The sequence below is a fragment of the Hydra vulgaris genome, chromosome 02 (genome assembly GCF_038396675.1).
Source record: "Hydra vulgaris chromosome 02, alternate assembly HydraT2T_AEP".
NCBI classification, from domain to species: Eukaryota; Metazoa; Cnidaria; class Hydrozoa; order Anthoathecata; family Hydridae; genus Hydra; species Hydra vulgaris.
In genome coordinates this window covers 23508157-23532041 of record NC_088921.1, presented here as the reverse complement: position 1 = coordinate 23532041, position 23885 = coordinate 23508157, and the positions used below count along the sequence as shown (strand labels likewise).

General features: G+C 27.7%; 1 protein-coding gene and 1 long non-coding RNA gene across 3 annotated transcripts in view; one reads left to right on the top strand and one right to left on the bottom strand.

Annotated features, from left to right (window-relative positions):
- Positions 1–12879: 12879 nt before the first annotated feature.
- On the bottom strand, positions 12880–17918 carry LOC136076821 (uncharacterized). Its single transcript, XR_010636617.1, has 3 exons — positions 17821–17918; positions 13143–13230; positions 12880–13071 (listed from the first exon to the last, which is right to left on the bottom strand). It is a non-coding gene; the product is annotated as an uncharacterized LOC136076821 (long non-coding RNA).
- A 1335-nt stretch (positions 17919–19253) lies between these two features.
- The window catches only part of LOC100202417 (uncharacterized), a 71267-nt gene continuing 66635 nt past the window's right edge, over positions 19254–23885 (top strand). Inside the window, exon 1 of one of the 2 annotated variants that reach the window (XM_065790335.1) lies at positions 19254–19449. In XM_065790335.1, coding sequence (XP_065646407.1) covers positions 19387–19449 — 63 coding nt within the window. In that variant the 5' untranslated portion in view covers positions 19254–19386. The remainder of the gene's footprint in view (positions 19450–23885) is intronic. The other variant, XM_065790336.1, reaches the window with a different exon arrangement.

Genomic DNA, 23885 nt, shown 5'->3' with positions numbered 1-23885 from the left:
TTTAGTGATATGCGAATTAAGGGACTCGATTTATGAAATTTTAGGATTTGATTTGGAAATTTAAGATAATAGCCTTTTATAGAGGAAAATCTTTCCTTTTTTAAAATGATAACTATGTACTTTTGTGCAAAAAAAGTTTCATGTAAGATGCAGTATACATTTTTACATGCTTAAACAATTTGTAAGCGTTTCGGAATTACGAAACGCTTACAAAAACTTGATTATGTATGTATCTACACCGTTCGAGCCCGAAAAGAGTCCGGTGAACGCTTAAAGATTTTGCAAACATTAGGTTTGAACACTTTGCTAAACTTTCATATGTGTGATTCTAAATTAATTTACAGAGTTATTTTACAATTGTAGTGCAAATCTGCGTTTATGCAAACAGCAATCTTTTTTATAAAGTACGTACTTCAATTAAATGATACGGTAGTACAAAGCGTGTATTTAGAGAAACGTATTCTTGTTTAATAGTAGTTTATTATTTTGCACTTATGCAGAATTGTACTTACGCAAGTTTTTGCAACAGCTTTGCACTTTTGCAAAAGCAAGTTTTAACGTGTTTTCAATTGCATAGACTTGCACTTGCAACAGGGTGTCTCGAATATTTTTTTTTTTTTTTTTTCAACTCAAAGTGCGGAAGAGTTAAATTGTTATCATTGCGTAGCTCTTGGTGAATATTTAGCTCTTTGAGTCAACTTGTAGTAATAAGTTATAATATAGAGCTCTTTAAGTCAACTCTAAAGTAAAAAGTATGTCTTAAGGAAATCCTTATATTAGTTATTGCAGCTTCAGTTTTAAGCTGATCAGTTTTTGAATGAAGCTAAAAATCAATCAGTTGCAATTCCTATATAAAATTGTTTTGTGTACATGTTATTTATTATATTCATGTTCATCAGTAGTACAATATGGCGCTATTGGGAAAATGTAAGATTTGTTTCGAGTGATTGTTTTAACGCCTAATTGTTTTTCAAAAAAAAAAAATTTTTCAGTCCGTGAATCTTTGACTTTCTAATTGTATAATCTAAAATCCTTAACTGCTGCAAAAAGTTTTCTTTAATTTTTACCACATGGTGCAATTAACATAAATGTCAAAAGTCTCTAAGCTGGAGGAATTTAATTTAACATTTAACCTTACTGGCTCAATCCAAAATCAACTATAGCAGAATAATATTTTGTGTATGTGTGTGTGTTTTTTACATAATTCGGATATGAGGTTTAGGAACCCAGCAACCCTTATCTTTACCTGGCTATTTTAATAAAGAGTTAAGTAATTAAATGATGCATTAATTTTTAATTTAATTTATATATTTGTTAAACACCCACTATATATTACAAGTAAGGTAAATAAAAAGTTTCAAAAAAAAATCTCTAGGATCTAGGAATTTTATTTTCAAGAACATCCTTGAAGATTGTTCTTTGTTCTTTTGAGTTCCAGTACTCAACTGCACATTTTAAGATTTTAAGATCCGTTTCAGGAATTATATTTTTTAAACCAGTAATTTTTATTTTTTCTTTGTGTTGCATTAGTTTCTCTATATTTAATTTATGACTATTGCACAGAGCCTTGACGCTATCTACAAAAGGTCGTGGACCTGATTCGTTGTTCAACTGCGACTTAAGAATATCAAATGTCATTTTATTTTTCAACAGGCGAATAAATAAGTTTATCTTATTTTGTTGCGTAATTATAGATATATCTTCAATACAAGATAGGGGATGTATATAATTTTTACTATGTTTTGAAACGTTTAGTAGTGACTTCAGTGCAATTCTTCCTACTATATCAAGCTTTTGCAATAACATTTCTTTATGGTCGCAAAGCTCAAGACCATACGTTAGTGTTGGAACAGCTAAAGTTTTATATAACTGGACAATAGAGTTTGGGTGAACAAAACGAATTCCAGCTTGATTTAAAGACTGTATTACTGCCCGGAAATGGGATATTCGGTTATCAATGTTTAAACGATTAAGTGAGGCAATTGGTGAATATTTTGTGTCCCATATAAAGCCTAGATGAGTAAGTTTATTGTTTAGTTTTATTTTTTGGTGGTTGAGTGTTATCGTGCATTTTTTAATTTGATGTTTTCCGGTGACCAAAAACTCGGTTTTGTCAGCATTCAATTTTATGCAATTTTCTTTTGTGTAAATGTTACAGATATTAATTAGCTTTTGTAGGCCAGAGAGGGTGGAACGAAGAAGTATAATGTCATCAGCATATGCTACAACACCCGTGTAGTTTCCATTTATTGATGTTCCTACGACACTTTCATTTTGTAAGGTTTCTAGTAGGTTTTGAGTGTAAAGATTGTACAAATGAGGCGAGAGAATCGATCCCTGTCTCACTCCTTGCGTTAGATAGAATGGAGATGATTTGCAACCTAGATAAGACATAGAAGCACTACTTTCCCTGTATAATGACGATATTGTATTAACAATATACAGTGGTAATTTTTTATTATTGTACAGTTTCTTAAAAAGAATGTCCCAGTTGCAGCTGTCAAAAGCTTTTTCAGCATCGAGGGAACAGAGGTAAACAGGTGAGTTGTTGTTGTTGTAGTATTTAATTGTTTCACTAATAACAAATTCGGCGTGTAGGGTTGAGCTATTTTTGGTGAAACCGAATTGAAGAGGATGAGCTTCTTTTAGATCTGGACAGATTATTAGGATTATATATTCGATTAGTTTTGTGAAGATTGGAATGATGCTGATACCACGGTAGTTATTTGGATCAGTTAATGATTTTTTATAAGATTTAGCAAGTGGTATTATAAGTGATGTAGACATCGACTTTGGCGTTTGACCATGATTAAGAGAAAATGTGAAGAATTATTTTAGCCATTCTATTAGGGCTTCACAATTCTAATATTTTAAATGTTCTGCAGAGATTCCAAATGCATCTTTGGTTTTGTTTAATTTTAGGCAAGAGATAGCCGTTCTTATAATTTCATCTGATATTATTACAAAGTCAAATTTTGTAGAAGGTGGAACTTGAAAACTCGTCGCGGTATGCGTTATAAATTTAGTGTTCAACCGTTTTTCGAAACTATCGACGAATTCTCTTGTGATTGACTCCTTGTCCTTTTTATTATTTATTGTCATTAATTTTGAGTTTGCATCAGTCTGTATATTTCTAAAAGTTTCCAGAAGTTTTTTGGATTGGTATTTTTTAACATCTCGATTTTTATGTATTTTTTGTAAAGGTTACAGTTTTGTGCTTTCTTAACAGCGTTTCGGAAACTTTTTCGTGCAATTAGGTATTGGTTAAAAATGTGCGAACTTAAATCTTTTACGAAACCCGTGTCACGCCATTTCTTAAAATGAAATGTAAGAACTTTTTTACTCCTATTTAACTCGGGAGTCCACCAAGATTTCGAATATAATGATTGTTTTTTCTCAGATAAGTGTTGACTAAGAGCCTCAGATGCACTTTTTGTAATCAAATTATAGATTTTGATAAGTTCTTTATCGTAATTGTTATTTGTAAGGCTAAGACTTTTAATATTATTATTTACGAAATCATTATATAATTGTATAAAACGTTGATTATTCCAAGCATAATTTGGAATGCTAATTTTGTCTGTCGTTTTGTGAATATTCTCTTTGAGAGATCTTCCGATGAGTTCAATTACAATTGATACTGGCAAATGATCACTCATATTCTGAGGTGAAAAGGGGGCAACAAAACAGTTGTAATACCTAAGAGAAGTGTTTTTTGAGATAGCTATGTGATTAATATATGATGCATTTGGTAGTGTATTATATTGATATGTTATCTTAGGGCCTGAACCTTTAATTACGTCCACTAGTTCAAGTTCACTCGATTTTATAAATTCTGATAGAGCCGCGGAGTAATTATTTTTTGTGGGACTTGATCTTTCTAGTAAATCGTATATTTCGAGAGGAAAAGATTGAAAATCACCAAAAACAATTACTTCGCCGACACCCTCATAATTATTAACAAGGCCTTTAATTATATCTAATTGATTTGTGTATTCATCTAATGATGTTCGATTATTCCGCGATGAAGTTAGATAAATACCAATTATAACAATGCTAGTATTATTTTTAACAAGATTTATAGCAAGAATATGATCATCTTCATATAAAATAATGACATTTTGAAACATATGTTTCCGAACCAGAAACGCATTTCCGCCAAACGGCCGACCTTGCTCGCGTTTATTTGCCTGGTGGAAGTACGAAGAGTGGGTGTTTTTGCAAATATTTTTGATTATTGAATGTACAAGTTTTGATATCCAATGTTCGCATATAAAAGTAATATCATGTGGGTAGTTATCAAGGATTCAGTGTATTCAATGTTTGATTTAAGCCCATGACAATTAAAAGTACATAATTTTATGGGAAATTTATTTTTCTTTACTACGCTGTCGGAAGCCATTTTGATTTATAGAAATTTTCCTGGTTGCCGTTGTTTTCCAGATTTTGGGCTAAGTTAGAACTTAAGCGCTTTTTTCGAAATGGTTTGACTATTATATTGTTATCCCATAGAGAAGGGTTAAATACTTTATTTTTTTCTGTGTTATTTATGGTAACTATATACGATCTGTTATACTCGTTTTCTTTATTTAAACATACCGAAAACGGGGTAATTCCTATTTCTGTCTCCATATAGATTTTAAAAAGCTCTTCATTAATATGGTTGCTTATGCCTCCAACAAAAATTTCAAATTTACGAACAATTCTTTCGCCAGCAATTGTTTTGTTTTCCGAAATTTTTATGCCAAAAACGGCCTCTGACACCCTATGTTTTTTCATTATAGGCAAATTTTGCGTTTTTTGAATTGACTTACTTTTTCTACCCACTAAAATAAACCTATCATTGTTTGTTTAATATTGCAAGGGCAGCAAAAAATAATAATTTCCTGCCATGATTTATTTTTTTATTGAGTCAGTAAAGTTAAATTTAGATTAAATTCCTTTTGACATTTATGTAAGTTGCTTCAAGTTGTATAAAATTAATGGAAACCTTTGTAGCAGGTAAGGATTTTAGATTAATTAATTAGGAAGTCAAAGATTTACGGACAGAAAAAATATTTTTGCCTTTTAAAAACAAAAAGTGAATGCCAAATATTTTATCTATAGAAAAATTGAAAATTTTTTCAGGATATTGAACTTGTTCGCCAGTTAGGCGTTAAAAACACTGGAAACAAATCTTTAATTTTCCCAATATACCATCACATGATGCTTTCTATAGCAACCTAATTATGTTTTCCATAAATATTTACAGAACTTTGTGTGCTTTGTTTTTTGTTACAATGGTAGCTCTGGATTACGTCATTTATGGCAGATTTGAAGTTTTCTACAAAATCAAACCAAAACAATTAATTCATTTGGGGGTATGGATAACTTAATTTGTTTAAAATTTTACTTTGTGTTTTAGTATTATAAGTGTGGGATAAGGTGATATTAGGCTTCTCACAAATTTTTTTTATGTATTCTACGGTAGATATGTAACTGGAAAGCTTTTCTTATCTGTTGTACTCCACTGTTGTAATCAGTTGTTTTATATATTTCTGTTCTTCAAGATATTTCTGTTCATGGAGATTCTTTTCCAGTTAAACTGCTAGAAGCATAAGGTTTTTAGGTTTTGGTGTATTAAGCAGGTAAATACATCATAGGTTTCTATTTGACATGCATAGATACAACATGTTGATTTTAACTAAGAAAATTTGGAAAATCTTACTTTGAACTGAGGGTGTTTTGTCTAAATTCAACAAACAATTATTTTAAGTTGAAAGGAAGTAATTGCTTCATGGTTAATACATATTTATTTTTGCATGCCTTTACACCTTTCTACCTGGCTATAGCCTGCAGAACTGATCATTGCAATAAAAGCCTACTGGAACCAGGATTAATGTATGAAGTTCAAAATTTGAATTTTTTTCCTTCTGTTTGCTGTTTTCAACTTTTCTTGCATTAAAAATGTCAACTTATCTAGATCGTCAGCTTTATTCTGGTACTTGATATATTTTATTATACTTATTTATTAATATTTATTTATTAATATTTATTAATAACTTTATTATTAATATTTATTAATAATTTATTAATATTCTTAATATTTTTCCATTTACGTTGCATGAACATGGAGGATAACTGAAAACTTTTTTTGACATCAGAAGCTTGCAATAACTTTCTTTTGCCTGGAAAAAAAAATTTCTTGTGTAACTTTTATTTTGTCATCAAAAAAATAATATGAAAAAAATTATTCCAGAGAGTTATCTTTATAATTGTTGGCAGGATTTTTTGGTGTTTCAAATATGTAACTTTCAGGCATTAAGCAAACTCCAAACTTAAGTATGTTCGTTAGGGGTGCTTTTTGATAACCCCAGTTCCCTGAAAAAAAACAAATAAACTTTGGTTTGAAACTAACTAAAATGTTAGTGATTTTATATACCTTTTAAAAAATGTCAAACATTACCACCATTTTTTTGCCAAATTTTTTTTCTATGAAATACATAAACCTGAATCTCAAAAGAACCAGAATTTTATAATGAAATCAGAAATTTTATTGATTTTAAATAAAAATCTATTATTTAAATTTAATACACATTAATACAAACTTTTTAACAAGTAAATGAGAAGGCTATTTTTATGACATTTTTAAGGATTATTTTTTTTAAAGGGTTATAATTAGAAAGGTTTTGAAAATTTTGAAATCTCTAAAAAATTCTGATTCTTGTGAAAGCCAGCTTGGTATACTTTTGGAGAAAAAAAAATTCACTGATATATGAAAATGTGAAATTAATGGTTATGCTGGGTGACCTTTTTCGAAAAGTAAATGACTCTTTAGTTACTTACAAATTTTATCTAGTTATAATGCAGAAAAAGGAGAAATCCAAAAAGATAATAAAAAATTGATTCAAAAATATACAAGTTAATATTACCATTGAGTTTTTATATTTTATTTTTGCAGGCAATCTAGCCAATCAAATATGTTTTATTGACAATTATTATAATGTCTTTTTTTACTTTGGTCATTTTTACGAATCTATACTGTTTTATAGTATTTTTATATTTACAAGGGAAATAAGTATAAATAATATTTAAAAGTGTTTAAACATAACATTTTGTTTAGTAATTACTTACAAATGGTGCATTGTTTTTTAAAAATATGTTTGTTGCGTATTTTTTACAGACTATTCAAGGTTTTTTATAAGCTTATATATGAGTTGTGTGAATGAATCGATTTACTAAAGCATCTTTTTCGTTGAACAATATTTGAAGGATGGATAAGAAAACAGGTTAATAACTTCGTTTCTTTTGTACTATTTGGAAGCTAAAACAAAAAAATCCTTTAAAGTTTGAATAAAATGAAGTGAAATGAAATAAAGTTTTAAGTTTTTTAAGAAAAAGTTTTCTCAATTTTATTTTTTAAGTTGAAGAGAACTTTTAATGTACATTTAAGTAAATAAAAAACTTTTTATTAATTAAAAAAAACAGTTTCTTTTACCCCGCATTTAACCAAGTGGGCATGCGTCGTCCGCAGGACGTCTTTTGGATGTTTTATGGATGACTGGACGTACGTAAGACGTCCAACGGACATTTTCCTGACAACGCGTGCTCACTGGGAAGGAAAATGATATATGTAAACCAATAGGTAATTAATAGATCACATAATTAACAGAACAACCAATGATAACAATTAAAAAAGCTAACAAATTATTCAAAGTTTTATATTCTTGTGATGATTTTGAGTTGTTGAAAGGTTCTGGGTGTTGATTTGTCATTTGTGCAGCACTAACTGCACTTGTCATAAGTGCAATAAAACTTGGGTTTTTTACATATCGTTTTTGAATGCATTTTTGACAAAGCCAAACTTTGCAATTTGAATTTTCGCACAGATATCATTGACTATTTTGACTTGTTGAGGCTTTTTGTTTGCTTTATTCCATCACTTCTTTTAGTCATTTAATGCAAATGTTGTGTTCGGTCAGCAAATTTAATGCATATATTGTGTTCGGTCTGCAAATTTAATGCAAATATTGTGTTCGGTCAGCAAACCTAATACAATTGCGCAAACTAACAGGCTAACATGCTATCTTCTAAACTGAACATTATTTCCATTTTGTATTGTTAACGCAAATAAGGATTAACCCAATTGCAAATCCAGTGCAGTTGCGTCAATCTCGTCAAAATTTATTTAAATTGTCAAAAAAAAGTTGTGTTATAAACTCTTTAGAAATAAAACAAGATTATAAAAAAAAATTATAAAAATGAAACCAGAACCAAAATATAAAAAGAATATTTAAAAATTTGAAAATTTTATTACAAAATGCAAAAGTGAATATGGAACTCAGCAATCAACAAATTGATTGTGTCTTCTTGAATGCGTGTGTCTTTTTGTTTTCTATTTAAGATGTTTATTTATAAATAAAAACATTGTCGGGACAAGTAGAAGACATTATTTTGTATTATCACTAAGTAAGTACTTTGTAAGTCCCAATTGTATTTGCAATAACCGTATTATATATGTATACTTTGCAAATTATTTATTGGAAACTATAAATGTAAAATAAATACCAATTAGTTTAAGAAAACTTCAAGAAACAATATTCATGTTAAGAGTAAGAATCAGTTAACAAGAAAAGTCAAAAAAAAATTAAAAAAAATAAATAAATTAAAGAGCACGTATTTACAAGAGCCGTAATATATACGTATACTTTACAACTTATTTATTGAAAAATATACAAGTAAAATATAAAGCAGTTTGTGGTTGGTTAAGGAAAAGTTTTAAAAACAATATTCATGTATAAAGTAATATTCAAGTAAGGAACGAAAAACAAAAAACAAGTACGTTATTTGCAAAAACCAATATTTTAAAACCAATTTTTATAAAAGTAAAATAAATAACAAATTCATTAAGAATTAAAAAAAAATCAAGAATTCAGATTAGATTTCAACAATAACATTTAAGATTAGAGGTGTAACACCATAGCAAAACTAATGAAAAGAAGTTGATACATTCTGTAACATAATCTATATAATTGAATATTAGTTTAAAAGAAGCATTAAAAATTTGATATGTTAAAATCGGTTAGCAATCCATAATAACACCTGTTTCAATTCATTTTTAAACTTGTATACTAACTTTTTTCGTATTTGGAACCTTAGGAAACATTTTTCCTCAAATAAGGTCTACGATATTGAATTAAACATGTAATTTGTTTTGAATTATATTATGTTTTTTAATGTTGTTTTTTTTTTTTTTTTAGTATTTAAGTTTTAGTTAACGGCAAATAAAAAAAATCCCAGCTGATCGGACCTGTAAAAATACAGGTCTTTGTAAGTCTATTCCACATAGACCTTTTTTATACTTTTCTTTACATAATATATCCTAGTTTTCCGGACTCGTAAAATACGGACCTTTATCAAACCGATCATTTCTATACTTATTGTTCCACATCGTTTCTCTACTTATCTACTCCACGCCGATCGTTTCTATACTTATCTACTCCACGCCGATCGTTTCTATACTTATCTACTCCACGCCGATCATTTCTATACTTATCTACTCCACGCCGATCGTTTCTATACTTATCTACTCCACGCCGATCGTTTCTATACTTATCTACTCCACGCCGATCGTTTCTATACTTATCTACTCCACGCCGATCGTTTCTATACTTATCTACTCCACGCCGATCGTTTCTATACTTATCTACTCCACGCCGATCGTTTCTATACTTATCTACTCCACGCCGATCGTTTCTATACTTATCTACTCCACGCCGATCGTTTCTATACTTATCTATTCCACGCCGATCGTTTCTATACTTATCTACTCCACGCCGATCGTTTCTATACTTATCTACTCCACGCCGATCGTTTCTATACTTATCTACTCCACGCCGATCGTTTCTATACTTATCTACTCCACGCCGATCGTTTCTATACTTATCTACTCCACGCCGATCGTTTCTATACTTATCTACTCCACGCCGATCGTTTCTATACTTATCTACTCCACGCCGATCGTTTCTATACTTATCTACTCCACGCCGATCGTTTCTATACTTATCTACTCCACGCCGATCATTTCTATACTTATCTACTCCACGCCGATCGTTTCTATACTTATCTACTCCACGCCGATCGTTTCTATACTTATCTACTCCACGCCGATCGTTTCTATGCTTATCTACTCCACGCCGATCATTTCTATACATACATAATCGTTATTAAATTCAATATTTTAAGTTAAATAGTTCATTCTAAAAATGGCTTTAAGAGCAAAAAAAGTTAACATGCTCACCTTTTCCGCATACGAAGAGTTCATAAGAGATTTATAAAATGATTCGTTTTTCTTCTAAACGCATATCATCGAAAGCTCAGCGATTTAGTGCGCTGTTATTAGTTTCGTTTCGGGGGGTTCAGGTCCTCCCAATAGCATAATAAATTTTTTCTATCTTGTCGTATATATTTATAGTAAAAAAATCTATATAATAAAAAAGACTTCTAATTGATAAAATAAAGTTTTAAAGTTTTCTTATATGATTCATATATCATACACGATCGTTTAATATACGCCCTGCAAAATCAACTTATGCTAATGACTAATTTATAAATGCGTAGAGCGTAAAAAAGAGATTTATAAGTAGGTTTATTTTTTCATAAATGCATTTTTCATTGATAGCTCAGTGGTTTAGTGCGCTGTCATCAGTGTTGTTTCCGGGGGATATAAGACCTTCCCACAGCGTAATAGATTTTGAAACTTTTTCAATCTTGCTTATATATTTATAGCAAAAATCATAATAATATAGCAAAAAGTATTTCTAAAATTTAAAACAAAATTTTAAAGTTTTCACATTTTATAGATATATATTATACACGATTGTTCCATATAATGTGTGGAAACTCAACATGTGTTAAAGACGTTTGCACTTACAGACGTTTGTACGTAATGCTATTCAAATGGCAGAACTAAGAAGATCCTAGACCATTAAAACAGTCATAAAAAGAAAGTTCATTCTTATAATTATGATTAAAAACTTAGCCTTAGCTTTTAAACGCTTATCTAAAAGATTTAACTTTTATCATCAACGATTTTCGAAAAGCCGCATCCATCATTTTTAATGGTCTTTGAAGATGACGTAATTTTAGCAACTAGAAATTATCAAGAGACAGGAAAATCAAAAATTGAAATTTCAAACTTTCCACTTGGATGAGACAATATGTTTTGTGTTTTTTCAATCTTGTCAATTTTTTTGAATACAATAATACATTATTAAACATAAATACATACGATCCTGAATAAAGCGTTATATATGTGGATTTTTTACATTTGCATATAACATATATGTTTATATATATATATACATATATATATATATATATATATATATATATATATATATATATATATATATATATATATATATATATATATATATATATATATATATATATATATATATTGCATTTGTTTATATATATTTGCATATGACATATTTGTTTATATATTTTTTTTATATTTGCATATAACATATTTGTTTATATACATTTGTAGCAAAAAAGTAAGTATAGCAGAAAAAGACTTTTAATTCTAAAATAAAATTTAATTTTTTTTTCTAGCTCCGGTATATTCTTTTTTTTTTTTTTTTTCGCCTCCTTACTAGCACCTTCTGGAGTAGAGGGGCTGTCTTATTAAATTTTTCTTTTTTAAGTTTCAGATCATAATTTTTTTTCAGACTATCTGCAGCTTACTAGGATTAACTGCGTTTGCACATTAATAACATAATTATCTCAATCATGACACATATGCAACAAATTTCCCCCCGTTTTTTGATATTGTTTAGAATTTTAGCTTATTTAAAAATCTTTTATTTTTTTAAAGTGTATAATATCGTTAAATATGTTTGTATACAATCTCTATAAAACTTTAGAGGTGTTTTGTATTTTAAGGTAATCGAAAAAAATATAAAAAAAAAGTCGCTGCGGTAGGTCTAGAACCACAACTTTTTGTTCAGATGCTCTGCGTGCAAACCACTCGGCCTTGCTGGCACATCGACTTACTTACGAAAATTTTAAAGTATATAATATTTTTTTAACGGAAACAAATGCTATAGATCAAAATTAAGGAGATGCTGCCGCAGTGCAATTTTTAAGTAAAAGTAAAACTGTAAAACTTGATATATGTTTTAGTATGTTTTAATATTGCATGATTTGAAGTTTACATACGTTAGATACTTGCATACACTTTCGTTCACGTTTTTCTTATAAAAAAAATCTTCGACTCTATCCCAGTGAAAAAGCGCACATGGGATAGATGTGGATTTTTCCATATGTAACCCATGTGGGGATTATTATTTTGTCACTTGTGGGTTTCACATGGTAAATTCCACATGGATTCCATATGGTAAATCGTATATGGGATACGCGTGGGTCTTTACCATACGTAACCCATATGGGGATTATTATTTTGTCCCATGTGGGTTTCGTATGTTAAATCCCACACGGGTTTTATATGGCAAATCCTACATGGGATATAGGTGGAAAATACTACATGTTATAGATATTAAACGCCACATATTTTAATCCAAATGGTATAAAAGTAGTCAATATTAGACAAATGAAAGTCCGAATGCTTCTATGATAATTTTTAAAATTCTTTTAATTTAAAAATTACTTAAATAGTAATTTATAATTAATCATCAAAGCTTTCAGAAGCCTAACTTAATCTGGTATTTGCTACTTTATCCCATTTGGTATTCAAAATGTGTAGCATTTTTGATCTTTTACATGTGATGTTTTCCACCTATAACCTATGTGGGATTTACCATAAACTATTATGACGAAATTTTATAAAATTAAAAAAAGTGTTGCAAAATGAATTTATCTTAAAATAAATGCTATTAATAATTACATCCAAAATGAATTTAAAAAATATTATTTTTTCTTTTGCAATTAACACGCCATTTTTTGTCGATTGAATTAATTAAATCGCTTCGGCTTGCATAATAACAAGGTTTTTAGTATCTTCTAACTTGTATTATGGGTAACTGAACCCATATTATGGGTAATGAGCTTGAACCCACGAAGAGAATCCTGAAAAAAAGTGATCAATTAGGATAAGTAGTTAAACAAAAAAACAAAAACAAAAAAATGTAAAAACCTACTTTACAATGATGTGGACATTGGGTGCAATAGACACTGGATGCAAAAGTATCTTTACTTTTTCGTCACACATAATATGATATTCTGAAACTAATAGACAAACATCTAAATTTCTATAAGTAAATTTATTCTTTGATAATTATCTTCATGTACTATCTTATTTTCATATCATAATCTACTATGGTATTATTTACATAACACATCACAACACTAGCTATTATTATTTGTGATGTTCAAATATCATACGAACATTCTCTAACATGTTCATATGATATTTGAATACAGTTCTTGAGTATATTATCTGCAAACAATTAACTGATGCAAGTTGTCAAAAACCAAGCATGCATACATGGGACTAAAGACTTTAGGGACTTCCGAACTATATTGAGGAACAAAAACAGGATGTTTACAGAAACTTTTCAACTTTTAATCTGGAGTACCACAGTGTTATTGGGAATAAAGCCTTTGGGTCCAGTTTTCAAAGTAATATGATCTAAAGTAATGTTTAAATAAAATAATATGCTTTAAAATGCATATAGTTATACATAACTCCTGATAATTAACTATATGTATAACTAATTATACATATAATTTATTATAAAAACTTATTTTTTAAGGTTATGCTTGAACAAATTAGTACCAATTCATTCAAATTCAAGATTTAGTTAAATTTCAAATTAAATTTCTTATTTGTTCATTGTTTTTGCTAATTTTATATTTATTTGTTCAAATTTGTTAATTAGTAATATTTCTTACTCCATTAAGAATATTTACCATTGTTGAACGTGATTTTATTAGTAACTTAATTTTATTTTCAACATATTTTGACAACACCCTTTATATTTTAAATGATGACAGCTTTACTTTTCTATTGATATTAAATTTATTACGTTTCAATAACTCAGATTGAACTTTAACTGAATTATTGTAAGCTTTGTAAGGTTTTGTTGTATATCAAATGGTGTTGTAAATAAAGTAAAAATAATATATATATATATATATATATATATATATATATATATATATATATATATATATATATATATATATATATATATATATACATATATATATAGTATTTAGGCTATGGGGTCATCCATAAATGATGCCAGTAGATAGAGGGGCAGTGTGAGCCGAAAAGTTTAACAATAACTGACAATGGGGAGGGGATGTTGAGACCAAAATAAAGTCAATTAAAAAATTGAATTAAAAAAAAGGAAAATATTTTATTTTAAAAAAAAGTAAAACAATTTATACTAGCTATGAGCAGGTTTTAGAGGTATTTACACCAACAATGTGGTCTAAAAACTTCTTGCTTTTGTTGCTTAAAACTGTAGAAGATCAAAGGAAAAACAATTTAAATTCAGAAATTAACTTGCTTATCTGAAAGAATAATTTATGCTCGTTTTTTTACTTTAAGTACTGTTAAGAATAAATGTATAATTGAACCAGAAAAAAATTGATGATATATGCATTTTTTATATTATATTAACAATTCAGATATACCATCATAATGTGATAACAAAAACTGACATCATTTTCAATGGGAGATGGCAAAAAATTGACTGAGTTTGATAAAGGGTGATAGTGCTCAATAAACCGAGTCATCATCTGACATCATTTTGCATAGATGACCCTATGATTTAGGTAAAAAAGTAATCAATTTGCCATATTTCTCTTTGAAAAGTGTAAGAAAAAAGCATTGTTATGCTAAGAACCTACCTATTGAGCAAGCTTTGACCGCCTATTTTTTAACTTTGAGAGACAGAAGTGGACGTTGGTATCGCAAAAGAACTAATAACAATGCTTTAAATTGATTTTAACTTTGTAGACTAACATTAATATAGTATTTAGAAATAATAAATAAAGTTTACATGATTTTTATAATTTCTATTTATTTCCATTAATTATCAGTTGTCAGTCTCTATTTTATAAAATGAATTAAAAAACTATTTATTTATAGTATAACAATAATACATAAATACTAGTTTCCTAATGCTATTATCATCACAATGTTAATGGTATTCATTTTAAAGTGAAATTTTTTATCAATTTTATTGTTCTAATGTTATATATATACATATATATATATATATATATATATATATATATATATATATATATATATATATATATATATATATATATATATATATATTATTTTTACTTTATTTACAACACCTTTTGAAATACAACAAAACCTTACAAAGCTTACAATAATTCAGTTAAGATTCAATCTGAGTAATTGAAACGTAATAAATTTAACACCAATAGAAAAGTAAAGCTGTCATCATTTAAAATGTAAAGGGTGTTGTCAAAATATGTTGAAAATAAAATTAAGTTACTAATAAAATCACGTTCAACAAATCAAATCAAATCAATATATTTTCACTTTAATAATAACTGTATATATACAATCGTGCGGGACATTTACAAACAGTTATAAACTGATGACGCGTAAAGACCTATGATGGTATAAATATAGCATAATAATAATGATAATAATAATAAGTAATAAAAAATAAATAAAAATAAATAGTAATAATAATAGTAATACATAGTAATAATAATATTAAATACAGTAATATAATAAGTACTATCTATATATTTTACTATATATAGGTATATATTTTACTATATATTTATCTATATATATTATAGTGATTATCATAAGGATAATGCAAAAATAAATAAATAAATAAAAAATATAAACATCATAACAATATCAATAACAAAAAATATAACAGTAAAAAGAAGGAAAGAAAGGAAGAAGAGTCAAAGAAGTAGAAGTCAAAGGAGTTTTGTTGTGATCCAGCATTTTTCAAGCATAGAAAAATTGAATATGAATTAAAAAAAAAGAAAAAAAAAAAAAAAAAAAATTGTTATAGAGAATTAAGCGGGACGATTGCGTAGAAAATAGTTTGTTTATTTATTACATGTTATATGGTTTAGTAGTGCCACAAATTTTAGAGCCATATAACTTTACAGGATGATGAAAATGAGGGTACTTGATTGTGACTAAATGAACATTTATATATTTTTATGTTTTATTTTTAGTTTTATGTTTTTATTTCTATTTTATTTTTATTTTATGAGTTTTATATTTTTATTTCTATTTTTTGGGTTTTATATTTTTATTTCTATTTTTGGTTTTATATTTTTATTCTTATTTTTATTTATGAGTTATTTTTATTTATTTCTATGTTACTTTTATTATATTAAAAATTTAGCTATAGAGAATAACTAGGGGGTGATTGCATAACTGATAGTTCATTGATAATTTTTACTAAAGATAAATTTTTTTACATGGCTTATAAAGGCATTTCTATTTGATATTTTGGAGAATATTTTTTTAGTTTCAACAGGAAGAGAGTTCCAACATAGAATTGATTGATACTTGATTGACTTTATGCCATACTTGTGTGTTTGTTTTAAAGGCATAGAAAGACTACAATAAGATACAGACCTAAGTTTATAACTATGAACATCATTTGTGAATTTAAAATAGCTAGTGAAGCAGCTGGGCGTATTATGGTGGACAATGTCCCATACAAGAACACAGTTTGATAAGTAGATAAGTTCGTCAAGCATTAAAATTTTAGAAAGATTATACAGTATGTCAGAACAAAAACTGTTAGGTTGAAAGTGAATTATTCTTAAAGATTTATTCTGGAGATTTGTAAGATTTTTTTTATAAATGGTTGGACTTTGCCCCCATATCTGACAACCATAGTGTAGGTGGGAGTTAAAAATAGCATGCCAAATATTCACAAGGGTTTCATAATTCACAAAATGCCTTATTTTGGTAAGCATTCCATTTGCTCGACTTAATTTGTTTGATATGGACTTAAATTGTTGAATGAACAAAAGATTTTCATCTAATAATATGCCTAGATATTTTATTTTATCTACAATATTTAGTTTTTGACCAACAATGATAAATATTCTTACTGTAGTAAGAAATAGTACTACTTAACAAATTTGAACAAATAAATATAAAATTAACAAAAACAATGAATAAATAAGAACTTTAATTTGAACTTTAACTAAATCTAGAATTTAAATTAATTTGTTCAAGCATAACCTTAAAAAATAAGTTTTTATAACAAATTATGTGTATAACTAGTTATACATATAGTTAACTATCAGGAGTTATATCTATGACTAAATGCATTTTAAAGCATATTATTTTATTTAAACATTACTTTAGATCATATTACTTTGAAAACTGGACCCAAAGGCTTTATTCCCAATAACACTGCGGTACTCCAGATTAAAAGTTGAAAAGTTTCTGTAAACATCCTGTTTTTGTTTCTCAATGTAGTTTGTAATTCCCTTAAGTCTTAAGGACCTTATTATATCTAAAGTTAAAAGTTTTGGAGCCTAAAAAAAGTTACAGAAACTTATCTCCCCCACCACCGACCCCCCTACTTTTTTCTTTTTTAATAAAGAAAATTGGGAATTCTTTGACTTTCAAACCTGCATTTCTTTGTGGGACACTGTAGTGTCCCATGTATGCATGCTTGGTTTTTGACAACATTTGAACTTGCATCAGTTAATTATTTGCAGATAATATACTCAATATATTTAAAGTACTATTATATTATCATAATATATCTATTTGCACAAATCTTAATCTTATTTCTATAAAGAAAGATAAACATTATTCGTGGTACTTACATACTTGCTTGCCATTCTCTAAAATAATATATAATATATTTAAACAATATAAATCTAGCCTCGCCGCAATTCAATATCGATTTTAAAATTTAAGGTTGTTTTAGTTTCCAGCCTTCTAATAAATTCCCATGTAAATCCCACAAGAAACCCACGTGGGATTTCCCATGTGACTAAATACCATATAATTCCCACATGGGTTTTCAGAGACAAATTTCCATACGGATACCACATGGGGAAATCCGTCCCACGTAAATCCCATCAATCCCTCACGGAACCCATGTGGGACCCATGTGGGACGCGGATTTATTTTTCACTGGGATCTCGCATTACCTTGGTTGCAATGGTTGTCAAGAGTCCTGTGTCAAACACGCTCGAAAAGACACTACTACTAACAGCACTATTAAGTTCTGCAATAATATATAGATAAATACTTTTAATTGGTAAAACAAAATTTTAAAGTTTTTGCTAGTTACGGGGAACTTTCTCTTTTATTTTTCCTCCACATCAGCACTTTTTGAAGTAGCAGACGGGCTCACTAAATTTAATCTTTATTAAGTTTGAATTAGCTGAGCACATTAATAACATAAGTATCTCTATCGCGACATATACAATAACTTTCTGTCGGTGTTTTGATGTTTTTAGAAACTTAGGCTTTTTTTAAAAGTTCTCTCCCTTTCGTTTGTTATTGTCTTTATATATGTTATATATGTATATAATATCTATATATGTTTTTATAAATGTATATAATATCTATAAAACTTAAAAAATGTTTTAGTTTGTATTTTAAAAAAATTAAAAAAGATTAAAAGTATACATAATGTGCAAGCGTGAGGATTTAAACCACGGCAATTCAGCTCAGAAATGCTGCGAATTTACCACTAAGGCCAGTAAGGTGTATTGTTCGATAAAAGTTTTAACATTATTTAAAAAGAAAAAGAAATTATAAAATGGCAAAATAGGCAATGGCAATGCAAATTTTAATTAAATGCGAATCTGTAAAGCTCGATATAATTTTTAACATTACATAATTTAAAGTTTACAAAAGTTAGATATTTGCATACATTTCGTTCACACTTTTATATTCAAAAAAGTGCTCTTTTTCGTTATTAACTCGGGTGAAATGGCTGCCGTGAGTTCCGTGTCAAACAAGCACGAATGAGTAACGGCAACAGCATTAAATTAAATTATATTGTAGGATACGGTATAGGATAGTATAGTAAATAAATAATAATTTTTATTAATTTTTACACTTGCGAGTATTTTCAATACACTTAAAAGAAGACTTTTATTATTGAATTAAAGTTTAAATCTTTTTTTGAAATCTTTTATTCTTCTCAACAGTAAATAACTTGTACTGATCATATGACGTAACGCATGCGTGATGATGATTTTTGGCGCGTTGTTATACTTACTCATGTTTCATGTTTATTTTTAAAGTTTACACAAGAGATATCAAATTTTTTCAAAGTTTCAAATATGCTTGTTTAATTAAAATGTAAATTAAATGTAAAATGTGAAAATATTATAACTGTTAAATATATTAATTTTGAATCGTAATGTTATATAATGATATTGACGTCACTTTTAACATCAATACTTTACTTGCAATTCATGAAGACAAAAAGCGAGGTTTATGTTTTACTTAGTTGTCAATGTTCAATTTTGATAGTTATAAATATATTTATATAAATAAGTACTCGCATACAAACACAATAGCATAAAAATAAAACCAATTAGCAATTATTCCTCAAATTGCCCATATCAAAACTTAACATCGATTATACAAAAGTATAAACAAACAATACCTACGAAAAACCCTAAAACAAACTTACGCAAAATAAATCATAAAAAAGAAATAGTTATTTTATAGAGCTTAATTATTTAAGGTAAAATATGAAAATTTTGAAATATGAAAATTTTGGAAAAAAATATTATTTTCTTATTTTGTGCAAAATTTATCAGAGATTCACAATCTCAAAACCATTTTAAAAAATTTGTTATAGAGCTTTATTAAACTAAAATTTATTGAACCCTAAAAATTTTAACTTCCATAACAACCGCCATAGCAACGGCACTTTTTTTTATTATAACTAAAAAATCCAATAAAAATCTTATTTTTCTGTTTGGAAAACATACTTAAAAATGGAAGTTTATTTTTTATTGTTTAAAACCACTTTAGAATAAAAGCAATCACTGGAATGTCCATTTTTAATCTTTTAAAATGGTTAAAGCTTGTAGAGTTAAACAAAGAACTAAAGGAAATAAAAGGAAACAAATGTTATATGGAACGAAGAAATTAGTTGTAAATAGTGTGGATATGGATGTAAATAATAGTAATGTAAACATAGAATCAAATTGAGTAGATATGAATGTAAATATTACTAAAAGTGTTGAAGATATAAATGTAAATATGATGAGAACTGTTGATTTTAATATAATTGGTTCTGATCAAATTAGTGCTTCTGCTAAAAAAATTAAAAACATTTCATCATCAAGACCCACAATATCGAGTAGCTTAATTACAGGATACCGTTTCATTGGTTTAGAAATACTTAACTTTGTAGTTTCTACCCTTAGATGTCCAGAATGCATGTCATTAGAGCTATTTCTTTCAGAAAACGAAAATAAGAGAAAAGGTCTAGCTTCTTGTCTCTATATTAACTGTTTTATTTGTAGTTACTCAAAAGAATTTTACTCATCGACATTCAACAAACAAAAAAGTTTTGATATAAATATTAGGGCTGTATATGCCATGAAATCATGCGGTCCAGATTTGTTACATTGATGGATATGCCTAAACCAACGACTATTAACAATTATAATAAAATTGTTTTAAAATTAACTAATGCAGTAAAATGTGTAGCTGAAGTCACAATGATGGATGCTGCTCAAGAATTAAAAGATTTGAAAAATGATCATTTTGTTTTAAACTCCATTACTGACCGTTTGCTCAATCCAATTGATGTTGGAGTATCATGTGATGGAGCTTGGCAGCGGCGAGGCTACTCCTCAAATAATGAAGTTGTTTATGTTATTTTAATGAAAGGAAGTTTTAGATTTCTTAAAGAACACTTAAAGAAAGAAAACCCATTTGCTTATGAAAAATGCCACAATAAACACAAATGTACTTATAATTATCAAGGACTATCTGGTGGTATGGAGCCAGAGGGAGCCCGCAGAATATGGAATAGGTCTATTGCAAAACATAGTCTGCGATTACTGAATCTTATGGTGATGGAGATAGCAAAGGTTATGATGCTGTTAAAAATGTTTATGAAGGTGCACAAGTAAACAAACTTGAATGTGTTGGACATGTTCAAAAAAGAGTTGGAACGCGCTTACGTAATATTAAAAAAAAGAAAAAAGGTCTTGGTGGTCGCGGAAAATTTACTGATGCAACTATTGATTGTCTCCAAAATTATTACGGCATAGCAATTTGCCAAAACAAAAATGATTTAAATGGTAAGAAATCTGCTATAAGAGCTATGCTTTATCATGTTGCCTCATCAAAAAATGAAAATTTACATTTTCCTCACTGTCCTGAAGGTGCAGATAGTTGGTGTCGGTACAATCGCGACAAAGCAAATCATACCTCAACATATAGGCATGACCCTAGTTTACCTATATCGATTGCTTGGAAACTTAAACCAATTTATTATGAGTTAAGTAATGACATTCTTTTAAAAAAATGTCTTCATGGCCCTACCCAAAATAACAATGAATCATTTAACATGACAATATGGGAGCGTATTCCAAAAGGTCATTATGTTTCGCTTACACATCTTCAATTTGGTGCTTTTGATGCAGTTGCCCATTTTAACATTGGTAAACAAGCTAGTGTGTTAATTTTAGAAAAAATAGATTTGAGACTTGGAATGTACTTGTTAGAAGGATGTAGGCAAATAAATAAAATACGATTATACTTAGCCAGATATAAAAAATTAAACCGCGTAAAAAAATGTAAAAAGATGTAAAAAATTCGAGCAAAAAAGAAGAATAGATATAATAAAACTCTTGAAAAAAAGGGAAACCCATATCAAACTGGTGCATTCTGAGATTTATCTCATTTATTTTATTAAGATTTGCATATATATGTATATTATTTAGAAATTTTTTGTGTAAGCATTTTTAAAGCTGTTTTTCTCAGATAGAGGTTTTTAAAGACGCCGGCCAACATATCTAAAAAACCACAAGTGGTGTAAAGATAAAATTTTTAGCATGAATACATTTTATTGCCTTCTGTGATTTAAGTGCGACAGATTTTTTATAAAATTTATTCCAGTCCTGGAATAGGTCAACGAAGTCACAAAATTCGGGTAATTTTTTAGCCCAATTTTGGTCCCACTCTTTAGCCTATTAAAAAAATCATGTCAAAATCTGTTCCACTCATATCACAGAACAGCCTTGCAAGAACAGTTATCCAAAAAAGAATTTGTTAAAGTTGTGTAGATCTTGAGATACGCTGGCCGGGTAAGGGTGTATAAAACATACATAACTTATTTCTAATACAATTTGTTGGGATTGGATTTTGAAGAGTTTTTTTTTTTCTTTTTTTTTTTTTGCAGTTATATAATATATACAGTTTCAAAGCACATAAATAAAAATTTAGCTTTATCACCGAGCCCTATTCTCACGTATTTACAAAAACCGTTATATTTAAATATCTATAGTTAACAAACTATTTATTTAAAAAAAAATAAAAATATAAAAGTAAAATAGATAACAATTCGTTGTCTTTTAAAGAAAAACTTAAAGAATAAAAATTTAAGGAAAGAGTAAAATCAAGTGAATAAGAAAAAATAAATAAGATATTATCATTTGCTTAAAACTTAAAAATTTAAAGTAAGATTTAAAAATAAAAAGAAATAACATAAATAAATTAGTCTACTTCATAGAAATAACGTAAATAAATTAGCAAACGCCAAAGAGGTAATCCATAATTAAGGTAATAAAAATAAAAATAAAAAAATAAATTAAAAAAAATGTTGATACACTCAGTGACATAACTTTTGTATTAATTATTTTTGTATTTGAGTTTTAATTAAAAAAAACATTTAGAATCTGATATATTAAAATCCATACGTAAGAATGTCTGTTTTGAACCATTTTTAAACTGCTTTATACTAGTTTTATGTGTATTTACAATTTTAGGAAACATTTTCCACAAGTAAGGTCCACGATAAAGAACTGAATATGAAGTTAGTTTTGAATTATATTTTGGGACAACAAAGTTGTTACTTGAAAATTTTGTTGGATATTTACCCGCTAAAAAATGAGGCGTTGATTTGATGTTGATTCAATGTTTCTCGTCAACATTGATTCCATATTGATTTTTTGTCCAAAATGTTAGCCACTTATCAACGTTGATTTGGTGTTTACAAAAAACGTTGATCGAATGTTGCTTTTCAACGTTTAATCAACAAACATTTTTTCTGGTGATTTAACACTGATTTTTATAATAGTCGACGGCATTTTGATATCGCTTTTTGATGCATATATCAAAAAAAAAAATATCAAATATTTACGAAATATATATATGTTTATATATTTATATATAAACATATATATATTTCGTAAATAGTTGATATATATTTTTTTTATATATATAAACATATATATTTATATATGTTTATAAGTTTATATATATATATATATATATATATATATATATATATATATATATATATATATATATATATATATATATATATATATATATATATATATATATATATATATATATATATATATCTAAACAACTTTAAAATGTATTCTACAAAATAGAGTGCTCAATGTTCTTAGAAGAACAGAGCAATTATAAATTAGTAGGAAATCACTAAACAAAATTTTTTTTTCATTTAACACAGTGTTTCATCAATAAAAAGACTCATCAGAGATGCTGTCATCAATAAAAAAAACTCATTATTTCTGATGAGTCTTTTTATTAATGAAACACTGTGTTAATTGAAAAAAATGTTTGTTAAGTGATTTTCTAATAATTGATATATATATATATATATTATGTATGTATATATGTACATATATAAAATATTTATATATAAAAT